The 12030-nt window shown below is 34.4% G+C and overlaps 2 protein-coding genes across 5 annotated transcripts; both read right to left on the bottom strand.

Annotated features, from left to right (window-relative positions):
* Positions 1-55: 55 nt before the first annotated feature.
* Positions 56-4888, bottom strand: LOC140864345 (uncharacterized). Of its 3 annotated transcripts, XM_073268480.1 has the most exons (6): positions 4670-4888; positions 3774-3877; positions 3152-3229; positions 2935-3006; positions 2227-2321; positions 56-1292 (listed from the first exon to the last, which is right to left on the bottom strand). In XM_073268480.1, exons 1-6 carry the CDS (start codon positions 4691-4693, stop codon positions 712-714), a joined length of 954 nt encoding a protein of 317 aa, XP_073124581.1. In that variant the 5' UTR covers positions 4694-4888; the 3' UTR covers positions 56-711. The 3 variants fall into 3 exon arrangements, with proteins under 3 accessions (XP_073124581.1, XP_073124582.1, XP_073124583.1); XM_073268481.1 differs by lacking the exon at positions 3152-3229; XM_073268482.1 differs by lacking the exon at positions 4670-4888 and having other exon boundaries at positions 3152-3224.
* A 1092-nt stretch (positions 4889-5980) lies between these two features.
* On the bottom strand, positions 5981-8581 carry LOC140865210 (uncharacterized). Of its 2 annotated transcripts, XM_073269774.1 has the most exons (2): positions 6836-8581; positions 5981-6754 (listed from the first exon to the last, which is right to left on the bottom strand). In XM_073269774.1, the coding sequence occupies exons 1-2, from the start codon at positions 8385-8387 to the stop codon at positions 6129-6131; spliced, it is 2178 nt and encodes a 725-aa protein (XP_073125875.1). In that variant the 5' UTR covers positions 8388-8581; the 3' UTR covers positions 5981-6128. The 2 variants fall into 2 exon arrangements, with proteins under 2 accessions (XP_073125875.1, XP_073125874.1); XM_073269773.1 differs by having other exon boundaries at positions 5981-8581.
* Positions 8582-12030: the final 3449 nt, after the last annotated feature.

Genomic DNA, 12030 nt, shown 5'->3' with positions numbered 1-12030 from the left:
GCATTCAAGCACTCAGGGTCATTATTCTGCCAATCACAAACATATCATTTGGAGAAAACGCTGGAAGAGAAAAGAGTTGAGAAAAAAAGAGGCTAAACAGTGTTCATACACGAGTGAAAACCAAAACAATAAATCCAAAGTTCAACAATTTTACACCATAAGTTCTCCGACATCCGACACCAAATGTTGATCTTCTTCATACGGTATGCCCCACCAAGAATGAGCTTGTACCTAGAACAATAGTTGCAGGGATGGAACCAGTAGGAGGCAAGGGTGGGTGGTAAATTGAGGTATGATGCCAACTTTTTCGAAATATTCGAGTTTACCATCTTCTCCCGATCTGGTTCTGCTCCCCAGATTCCTGGATCCGTCTCTATATAGCCGCCGTAGAGCGTAGGCTATTTCTAGCTTACTCCCTACTTCTAGTTTACTACGTACTACGAATGGTAGAAGTTGCAACAAATACACACATTTTCCATGGAAGAAATCAGTAAAATGTAAAATTCAAGTGGAACATTTTGGGGGAAGGACTGAATGTGTTGTGAGCAAGCATTATAACACAGGTAGAATAAACAAAAAACACGGTGCACCTTCTACAATTGGATTTGTCACAACCTGGATACGTAACGCAAAATCAAACTGCCTGCAAAATCCTCCAAGCACCTTCGAACGCCATTCAGCTTACAGTGTCAAGTTGGATGTAAAGCTAGCTCAGCTGTCGGTTTTCTTGGTTCCATTACAGCTGGATGGATTGGTATCTTTTCGATGAATCCCCAAGGCATTAGCAAATAATCTCTTTGCAGTTCCCACATGCTCGTTTCTCAAGTTTCTTTCTGGAGTTTGATTCTCTATTCTCCCAACTGCAGAACCTTCCTCGGTTTGTACAAGTTTGTTTGTTTGCAGCGACACCGTACTCATTGCATCTGATAATTTAGATCCACTCGATTTTTCAACTTTTGACGTTGTCTTTGGCCTTGGATGTTTAGCAGACGGTGATTTTGTTTCCAGCTCAGAGCTAGAATGGACGACCCCCACCCCATTGTGTTGGCTTTTCACATCCTTTGCTGCACGTTCAGACTCCGCATTCAAACTGAAATCATGATTAGCTGCCTTATTTGTTTGGCCAAGCGCACGGGTTATCATACGGCGAGCAACCACAGGATCCTGTCGTGGTCTATTCTTTGCCAATTTCACGTCACACGCATCTTCTGAAAAAATTCTTTCCCGGGCAGCCAAATAAGCTGTTCTTCTATCCTCAAATGAAGACTCCATCACAGCACAATCCCTCTGATCTGAGTGTACCAAAACAAGCATTGCCAATAATGTCAAAAAGGATACTGAATAACAAGCATAAGGAATGAATGATGACTCGACAAGAGCTACGGGAGTGGTATCCCAGGCTAATTGTCTATACGACAAAAGGAAAGACAAACCTCTACTGTAAATGATATCTCATGGATTCATAATGTGGAAGCTACAAGATTCCAACTTTTCAAAAGAAGGTAAATTTTTCTCTTGGCACCACCACCACCACCCTCTGTCCTTTTGCCAAGTTTAACTTGATGCATACCATTTGTATAACTTTGGAAGCGATTCACTCATTATTCCTCTTTAGCACAAGTGCAGTCATTCAAACTCTAGCAATTATGAGTTTTAGAGAATTTTATCAGATAAAATAATTCAAAATTCTCAACACCTCAAAAACTTATATTTTTACTTGAAATTTTCTTTCTTCCGAAAGTATATATCCTGTTTGAACAGACGAGAATTTATTACAAATTTAAGATCAAAGTTGTAAAAATCAGTGGACTCGAATAACTAACACCTTTCACAGAATTTCGGATGCAACCCAGCCCCAATAAATCTCCCATGTTTACCAGTTTGAAGAATCAGATGCATTTGGGTGGGTGTTATCTACAGATACTTATTTGGGATCTAGGGGATTTACATGCTTTTGGCATATATTTTAGATGAACATTTTCATTTGTAGAAAACTTGGTTAAACTTTAAATCTTGCAAATTTTACTAAACTGAACTATCCACATCCCAATTGATAGTGCTCGAGTACACTGTACTTCCAACAAAAGTGCAGCAATGAGATATCCAACTATCCATATTTTTTAAAGTTTGTCCAAGATATGGTTGGACATTTCAGAAGGAAAGATGCCACTCAAAAGCCAAATCAAACTAAGAGTCAGCTTTTGCTGAGAGAAACAAATACTTCACCTTGTATAACATCCCTCTGTTTTAATACGTCCAAAACCATTGGAGACTGCACTTCATTGGACTGCCACAACAAATCACTTACAAGGATGGAAGGTCTGCAATTAGTTAAATAGAGCACGAGCAAGTAAAAAGGCTACCCCATACAAAGCCATTACTCCGAATAATCAAGTTTTGCAATCTACGTATGTCTTCTTTGTCATTAAGAAAATAAAACTATTGTCAACACACACTTTCACTAGACAAAACAAATTATATATTCAATTTACCTGACCACAAATCATCAATAGTTTTATCATAAACCGAAGAATGCAAATAGATATACTGGAATCCTAAGTTTGTTTATAACTACTTTGTCAAAGAAGAAGCAAAAATGAAATCTAAACAATATATGATAACATGTGTCTCTATCAGTATCCCAACCACCACCACCAAAAAGAAAAATCGCCTCACGATTAATTGGTACAAATCTGGTGTCTAGTTTTTAGTTCAGGCAATGTTAAGGGTCATCACTTGTTTCAAGTCTTCAATAGTAAAATGGATTTAATTGCAAGAAAATAAAAAGATTACAGCATAATTTTCATCCAAGATTTTAATCAACTAATGCATATATTTACATTTACACTACTCAAAAGTTCAAAAATGATGTCAAAATACGACCAAGACAAATTAAAATGAGCGCACAAAAGATGAACATTTCACTTCACCTACATTGATGTCTCTGGGCAGCGCTCCAAAATTAAGTGCCTGTCTTCCCCTTCACCGATAGATTTGTGAGAAAATCTGACATGGTAATGTAAATTATATTATCCCCTATAATCCTAAACTGATGGTGAAGTTAATTATCTCTAGCACTCAAATAAGATGCCCAACAAGAAAATACGAATAGAAGGATGATTAAAACATTCAAAACTAGATACAGAAGTACCCGAAGATCTCAGCAAGACGGTGTACAAGCAGGCGGTTATAAGAATTCATTGGTTCCAGCTCAAGCACCCCATCTAAACTGCATACAGCATAGTTCACTCTGCTAACTATTTCTGAATAAAACCGAAATTTCATGCAAAGATTGCACAACAGCGTGTGTACGAGATGAATAGGAATTGCAACATGTGGGAGACGCTCTCACTTTGATTTATGAAGAACAAAGAACTATAAGTTTAGCAGCTTTCAGGAATGCCGATCTCTCAAAAATTCTTGGTTGAAACACAACAGCAAGTTCAAGAAATAATAACTCAATGATCTTCATATTCTTCAGGGCTAGAATTTTCATTTAGAAGGAGGATGCTGAGGAAATGAATTGTGCAAGATTCAAGAAGTAAAAGTAACTTGGGAAAGAGAAAATTAGGAATGCAGATCATCACATCTTTCTCGCTCTATGACTTAAGAAGGAATTATATTCACCAAATCTTTTGCTCAAGCAACTTCAACTATGTCGAGATTCATCTTCCAAGACATCTTGAAGTAAACTCAAAGGAAATTTGATCTATCAATGCTAACATTGATTTCTGTTTCTCAAAGTATCTACTAAAGACATCAACTTATTTTACCTTGTACCATCATCCTGAAGAAAATTGACCAGCATCTCTTCCATCGACAAAATAAGATGTTTGCAAGGAATATTATCTCTAACGAGAGAAGCCAACTCTTCTACCTACATTTGGGCTATTATAAGAAAACCAAGCAGGAGGGCAGAAGACATTTCAACGCATGCATGTAAAAGTAAGTATCTTAAAGCAAATTGTTTGAGACGAGATAAATCACTTGGTTAATCTCCATACATACGCTCAAATATCACGCTCACTTATGTTTTAACAACTTTTAAATCACTTAGTTAATCTCCATACATACACTCAAATATCACGCTCACTTATGTTTTAACAACTTTTCAAATAAATACTTTTAACCACAATTCTTACAAACAGCTGCCTTTTAATTTATTCTCTTTATGAGATTCTGTGCTCCCAACGTTCATAGGCATAGTTTCCAGTATCTTTGGATTTTGAATATTAGGAACGTCAGTGCAAAGAAACATGATACAAACTTCAATCGAAATCTGTCTATAAGGCCTCATCCATGAAGAGGATAACCAAAAGCAGAAAGTAGTGATTGATTGTTCTCAATGAGTTTAGAATGCAATCATTATTTCTGTATGCGGGTGTGAAGATAGACACGAATAAATTCCCCAGGCACATTGGGTTGGCTAAAAATTGAAATCCTACTTCAAACAGCACATTCTCAACCTCAAGATTATTCATTGAATCCAAATTATCAAAACTAGTCCTAAAGAAAAATAAACAAGAAAAAGTCTCCAACAAAGCAATGTGAAGAATACCATGTAACCAAGTAAAATAAGCTACAGATCACAATACCCACAACTTAAAAACGAAGGGAGAGCAAGGCATTCATGTGAGATATTGTTCGTAATGAAAAAAACAGCGCTGACCATCGCAAATTGGGTGACACTCATCGAATTGAACCTCTGGAACTCTACAGGTATATTTCAGCTGGAAGCTCCGCCAACAACTCAAATTCCGACCGATCAAACAATTTCGATCACCGGATGAGCATCAATTTCAGTCGATCAGATTCCGTAATCGAGAAAATTGGATTAGGTTGGTATCCTCTCGGCTTGGGGTTGAATTTGATTTTACTGCTTCCAAGTCAAAATATGTTCGAACGTTGATAATAAACTTTACCCTCACCTCAAAAAAAAAAAAAAAAACTTTACCCAATAATAATAATAAACTTTACCAATATTTATTTATTGGTTTTTTAATTTTTTTTGCAAAAAATGATTTTATGTTTGATAATGGTAGTTAAAAATATATTTATATGACATTTGAAAAAAAGAAGACTTTTTTTTTTTTACTTTGAAATGGTATGAAAAATATTAAAGGATGTAAGTATGATCATTTTGTGTTTTGATTTTGTAAGTATTTAATATTGGATTTTGGTCCTATAAGTTAAGTTATAATTGGTTTTTAGTACTTTCTTCATAGAGTATTGACGTGGCATCAGAAAATGCTGACGTAACAGTTAAAAATGCTTAAGTAATATTTAGAAATGATGATGTGTCTGTTGTGGCATCAACAATTAAATGCTATGTTTTCAAAACTGAACTGTACCGAATGATTCAACCAGTTTGATCTGGAATCGGTCACTGATTTGATCCAAAACACTTCCAAAAAATCGTTTTAACTTTTAACGGTTGAACAGGCAGAACTGATCAAGAACCAAAAATTGGTTTTTCGATTTTTTTTTTTTGAAAAATAATTTTTTTTATTTTAAAACCTTAATTTAATATTTTCTTATATATATACATGATTATTTAAAAAAAAAAATTCGTTAAAAGACTTTATTTGGCACTCTCAAAACAAAATAGACTTTATTTGGCTAAATGTATTTAAAATATTTCGTTGATTCATATATTTTGTAAATTTATTCAAAAAATATCAAATCGTAAGATGTTAATTTAAAATAAAAATTTGAATAAAATAAAGTGTGAGAGCTTAAAAATGTTGATATTATATAAGGTAGATTTCGGGATATAATAAAATTCATCTTAATGTAAGGTCGACAATTATCTTTAAAGCCCAAAAAAAAAAGGTCGATGCTAAAATGTCAGATTCGAAAAATAAGTTTTAGAGGTTATAAAGGTTAAATTCTTTCTTTTACGGCATAGACAAACGAGGTTTCAAAGGTAAAAAATAACAAGTATAATAAATTACACAAATTTTGGATTAAAAAAAATGCGAAAATGGAAAATTGTAGCTTTATATATACTTGAATAGTTGATATGAATATAAAATTAATATTCAAACTCAACTGGAGTACATTTGAACATTTGCACTTCACTAGGAACACTACAAAAGTGCATTCATGTGTAATTCAAACTCAAAAGTTCAAGTTTTTGTCCGCAAAATGTAGCCTCTGGTTTGTGCTGAACAACACAGAGCAATCACTCCTACATAGAAACTTACAATTGCACTTACACAAAAAATCCATACTGATATCAGTGCTCGCTCGTTTTCACCAGAGAACGTTTTTCTTGGCGATGTTGCAAGGTCTCGCTCCTCGCACCCACCATCAGAGGTGGACGACACGACGCACAGGTCAGGATTGCCACCCAATGCTCCAGGGAATCTCCAATACCCCTGCCTCTTCGTGACTATCCCCGACAGACAATTGTAGGACAGATTCAAGAATGTTAAGTTTCCAAGACTGGTTATGTTTTCTTGGATAGGACCAGAGAAGGAATTGTGTGATAGATCCAGGGCCTTTAAACTCCGCATCTTCTCTAAACCGAATGGGATTTGACCATCGAGATTGTTATACGACAAGTTAAGGTATTCGAGACCTTGTAATCCAAATAGGCCAGGAGGGATTTCTCCATGCAGTAGATTATCTGAGAGGTCAACTCCAATCGACGTTGAAAGGTTGTAGTTGAAGCTCAGTTCGGTTTTATCAGCCATCGTGACAGAAACTAGCAAGTCAAGATCAGTCATCGAAACAGATGGCTGTATAAAATCTGCTTTAAACAGGCCACCGGTATTAAAATTTGAACTAGTATTGAGACTTCCATTTGGGATTTGGCCGAAGAATTTGTTACCCGAAAAATCAATTGTTCTGATGGATTCAAATGTGAACAACCAACTCGGTAAACCTCCATCAAACTTGTTACTAGAAAGGGAGAGAAACCTGAGGTTAGACCATTTGGTTATAGCGTCGTTTAAAGGACCGGAGAGGTTATTCGAGCTCAAATCTACAACTTCTAGTGACCTGCATCCAGCTAAAGTGAGAGGGATCTCTCCAGAGATTTTATTATTACTCAGAACCAATATTTTCAAACAATTTAGTGCGTCTAGCTCCGGTCGAATTCCACCAGAGAGATTGTTGTTGTTCAGCTTCAATGCTAATAACTGAAAACACCCCACAATGTTCAAAGGGATGGATCCGGATAGCATGTTGTAGGACAGATCAATCACTTGAAGATAGGTCAAATTTCCGATACTCTCTGGTATCTTCCCGGCAAGAAGATTATACGAGAGAAGCAATGCCTGCAAGTTATTTAATTCGGTAATTGTTTCGGGAATATCACCTGTTAACTGGTTATGAGACAGATCAAGGAGCAGAAGCCCCGAATTTTCTGGCATCACAACAATATTTCTCGGAAGATTTCCAGACAATCTGTTGAAACTCAAGTCCAAAGCTAACAACTTGTCTGAAAAAACTAATCTTGGGGAAATCCCATATTGCAATTCATTGAAGGACAGATTGAGCTGAGTCAGTGCATGACATCCAGAAATGCAAGACGGTATTCCTCCCACAATCGAGTTATTGGCTAACTTAAGCACCGAGAGACTCTGTGACGAAGCGGAGAAACATGGTAGAGTACCAGAAAACAAATTGAACTCGAGGTTCAGATACACCAAACCTTGGCGAAACTCATCAAGAATACCCGTCAAGTAGTTGTGGGACAAATCCAAATACTTCAATGACATCAAGTAATACAAATTCGCCGGCATCTCACCACTAACATGATTGAATCCAAGATCAAGTTTCTCAAGTTGTAAAGAAAAATTCCCAATCCAAAAGGGAATTTTACCCGTGAACTCATTATGGCTAAGATCCAACTGAACCAGATTTTCGAGCATTGCAAGTGCTTGTGGGACAGCACCACCGAAGACATTATAACTAAGATCCATAGTCTTAAGGTTCCTCAAGAGGCTAAAACACAAGGGGACAGAGCCACTGAATCGGTTGCGCGATAAAACGATGGTTTCAAGAAAAGAAAGGTTGCATAAAGAAGGGTGAATCTCTCCAAACAAGTTGAGGCCATAAAGATTAAGAGCAGTGAGCCGCCCACTCTGGCTGGAGATGGTGACACCAGTCCAGTTACCATCAACAGAAACTGAATCATCCCAACTAGACAAGCTGCGAGAAGGATCTTGGAGCTCAGATTTGAACTCCAAAAGCGCACTTTTGTCTCGCGGGTCTAGCCCCAGACCCACCATCTTCCCGCTAACACTATTTACAGCAGAAACTGTACAGGCTACTAAATGTAAAAGGAAACAAACCCACAAAAACAACAGTAAAAAGGAGCTTCCAGCACGGGTAAAGATTCCTATAGCCCGCCGCCGTTTACTGACTCTCAGTTTCATGGGCTCGTGAGCGAGATTCAAGAGAACAATGGCAGAAAAACGAGTACCTCAAATCAGCATAGCAGCCCAGTTCCAGCTGGAGAATGATGGTGAAAATGGAGAATCTTTACCCGTCCGGACATTCTTTCTTGTTTCTTGAATTCTTTGAGAAAATGGGGGGAAAATGGAGATAATCAAAAGGGAATATCGCAAGAATCAATTAAAGGAGGGCATAGGAAATCGTGTGCTAAAGCGAACTTTGCTTTATTTCTTAATTATTATTCTTGTCCCTTCTCTTTATTGATCCCTTTTTTTAACTTTTCTCATTCTCTTTTTGATTATTTGCATTCTTTTCATGCCATCAAAAAATACCATTTTTATGTTGATACGATACGAAATCTTGTGGATGGTTCATTAAATTATGAAGACAAGATTTTTATATTTTTTTATGAAAAATAAAAAAATTTGATTTTTAATTATTTATAGTTTTATGCGGCCTCTATATTCTTTAGCTACACTGCTACAATATGTTTTCCTATATGTACACAAATGATAAAACTACATATTCTCCCTCAATCCTTAATAGAGTCGTTTTGTTTCTTGATTATAATGTAAGACGACGGTCGACGTGGTTTATTCGATACTCTTTTTTGGAGGATGGTTCATTCGATAAATGTGAATACGAATGGTGTGAATCGATTAAGTTGGTTTCTGTGAACTTATTAAACCAACTATATATTACGAAAATGAATCAGTCAATATGCTCTAAAAACAATCTAATGGCCAAAACAATCTAATGGCCACCATTTTCTCAAAAAATGTTTATGCGACGTTAAACATGAGCTCGATGCTAAATGAGATACTAAATGTGCGTTTACTTGGCTTGATAATCATAAGATGAGTTTATTAATCCATTGTTTACTTACAAAAAATCATTTTTCTTCAAATATCAAGGCCCGTAATTATACATTGATTTTATGGGATTTCTCATCCTTAATTACATGAGGTATAACATATCCTTCACAATATTTATGAAAAAAATTCTATAGAAATTCTAATATAGCCTTCTATAATTCTTTTGTTTTTCTCTCAATTTCTCATATTTTTTATGACTCATTTTATCAATTTTATCTATTTTTAAAAAATACATAATTTTATACCCAATAATTTTGATAAGTGAAAATGACTCACATTTGAATCAATAATAATTTACAATATTCAACAATAATTCAATCCAAATTATATGAATGCAAAATTAAACATAATATTATTTATCATAGGTGGAGGGTAAAACTATAATTCATCCATCAATCAGTATTTCAATCCCAAATTTAATAACTCAAAGTAAACATGTTATTGTGTATCCATCATTATTCAACATCCTTTAAAATCATTTTAATAGTCCTAATATGATTTATCCATGTATAATCAAATCTCATAAAGTAAACGCAGTCTAATTGTACAGGTACTGATTCAATGCACATTCAAGTGTTGAAATTTATCAATACATATGAGTGATATTATTTTTTTAGTAGATCTCACAAGTATCGATAATTTTCGACCTTAATTACATCAAGACCTACAACTACAAGGAGATCTCGAAGATATTACTCAGATTGTAAGCCGTAGGGTCTCACTTACTCTCGTTTGGATGGAAATATTGATGTTATCAAATTATGAAGCTTTAGAAGAAAATAAAATAAAGTAACTTTGCTCGCAAATTTTATCTTTTTCGGTACCATTGATGATACGTATAAGTAAAACAAATAGATAAATCTTAAGTGGAAGTGAAATTGAATCAACCCTCCCAAACAAATTAAATTTTGAACTAATTTAATATATATATATATATATATATATATATATTTATTTATATTTGATATTCAAAATACACTTAGCTACGTTTATATTAAATAATTTGAGTGGATTTAATTTCTAAATTCAAATCCACGCTTCAAATTCATTAAATTTAATTCGTTAAAAATTAAAAATAATAATTTGAAGTATCTTATATCAGTTAAATACATTTTTATCCTTTAATTTGATTTCAAATTCAGTCGTCAATGTCGTCATTTCAATCCAAACATGTAAGCGAACGGTCGATAAAGTGGACTGGTCCATTTCAATTTGGGCTTGCGAATCATTTCTTTTGTTCCCACATGATATTGTATTCTATTGAAGAGAAGGACAGCCCATCACTGATTCAATGTGAAACAAATCAAGTGTTTCTTAATTATACTTCCCATCCAAACGGGAAGTTTTGGATCGGGCACAAAATTAAAAGTTTTATGCTAATTTTTAGATATAAGCATCCGTCCAGTTTAACCGAATAAATCGATCGAAATAAATTAAATTGGAAATTAAGTTCGGTTAATCGAGAAGTTGTGTTCATTTTATTTTTTTAAAAAAATCGATTATTTAAGTTAAGTTGATTCCTAAGATCGGTTGTACTGATATTTTAAAAAATTAAAACTTTAAGGGCCTAAATTTAAAAGTTTTTGGAACTTGCCTTTAAGTTTTGATATGATAAAATTGAAAAGGAAAAAAGCTCACAAGCTTCATTAATATGTTCCCTCGTCTAAGAAATATTATATATTACTATTTAATAATGTATAAGTGCACATGTTGTGTGCTTGCATAATATTTTTTTATCAGAGAGTGTTTGGCTAAACTTATTAAAAATAGTTTATAAGCTCTTATAGCTTAAAAACAGTTTTAGAAGTTTATAAGAGATTAAAACTTATTTTAAAATAAGTATTTGGTTAAACTTATTTTAAAGAATTCAAAGATGTTGATGTGTTTGATATTATGATATCAAAATTAATAAAAAGAATATAATGCTATGAAGATAATGTAACGAGTTATACATACCTATATTTTAAAAAATATAACTATTTTAATATTTTAATGTAGAAAAAATTATGTCATTTGGAATTTTTTTAAAATTATATTTAAAATTTAATGGTAGGAGGATATGATGGAGATTTATAAAAATATGAAAGGATAATTAATTTGGAGAAATAAAATGTTAAAATAAGATATTTTTTAAAAAACAGTAAGGGTGACCATATTTTTTAAAAAAACTTATAAGTTGTCAAACATCTCATTTTGATTAGAGGTGTCAAAATGGGTTAAGTCTGTCCCGCCATACAAAATTGATTGGTTGACTTGGCAGTTTTTCAACCTGCTTAAAAGGTGAGCCACCCCGACTTGCCTAATGGTGGGTTGCAGGTTGGCCCGCAAAAACCCGTCAATTTTCATGTGGGCTCGTCGGGTTGACCCGCCCTACCACCTAAAATAGTTGGGTTAGGTTGGTGTTTTCCTAACCCGCCTAAAAATGGACCAGGCGGTCCCGCTTAATGATGAGTTGCGATGGATTATGGGCCGGCTGTCCCGCTAGCCCGTTTTGACAGCTTATAATAGGGGCGGAACCACCCCAAAGGCAAGAGTGGCTTTAGCCTAAGGTTGATTTTTTTTAATTATTAGTTATTGTCTATATGTAATTTTAGCCCAAGATAAATTTATTAATTATCATAATACTTGATCTAACTTATTTTCTAAAATATATTTGTGAGACATGTTTGGTTTGATTTATATATATATAAAAAAAATATCTAAGAAGGAGAAATCAACTCTTATTCGAGTCATTTTCTCATTCATGTTT

The sequence above is a fragment of the Henckelia pumila genome, chromosome 4 (assembly GCF_033568475.1).
Source record: "Henckelia pumila isolate YLH828 chromosome 4, ASM3356847v2, whole genome shotgun sequence".
In the NCBI taxonomy this organism is placed as follows: Eukaryota; Viridiplantae; Streptophyta; class Magnoliopsida; order Lamiales; family Gesneriaceae; genus Henckelia; species Henckelia pumila.
The sequence above is the reverse complement of the archived record's forward strand: the minus strand, read 5'-3'. Positions and strand labels throughout refer to the sequence as shown.

What these genes read in the sequence shown, in the direction of transcription:
- LOC140865210 (XM_073269773.1), bottom strand. Translation starts at nt 8,387, where the DNA reads ATGAAACTGAGAGTCAGTAAACGGCGGCGGGCTATAGGAATCTTTACC.
- LOC140864345 (XM_073268480.1), bottom strand. Translation starts at nt 4,693, where the DNA reads ATGAGTGTCACCCAATTTGCGATG. An exon ending in CGTCTTGCTGAGATCTTCGG is followed by an intron (nt 3,007 to 3,151) that starts GTACTTCTGTAT and finishes TTACCATGTCAG; the next exon opens with ATTTTCTCACAAATCTATCG. An exon ending in CGCTGCCCAGAGACATCAAT is followed by an intron (nt 2,322 to 2,934) that starts GTAGGTGAAGTG and finishes AACTAATTGCAG; the next exon opens with ACCTTCCATCCTTGTAAGTG.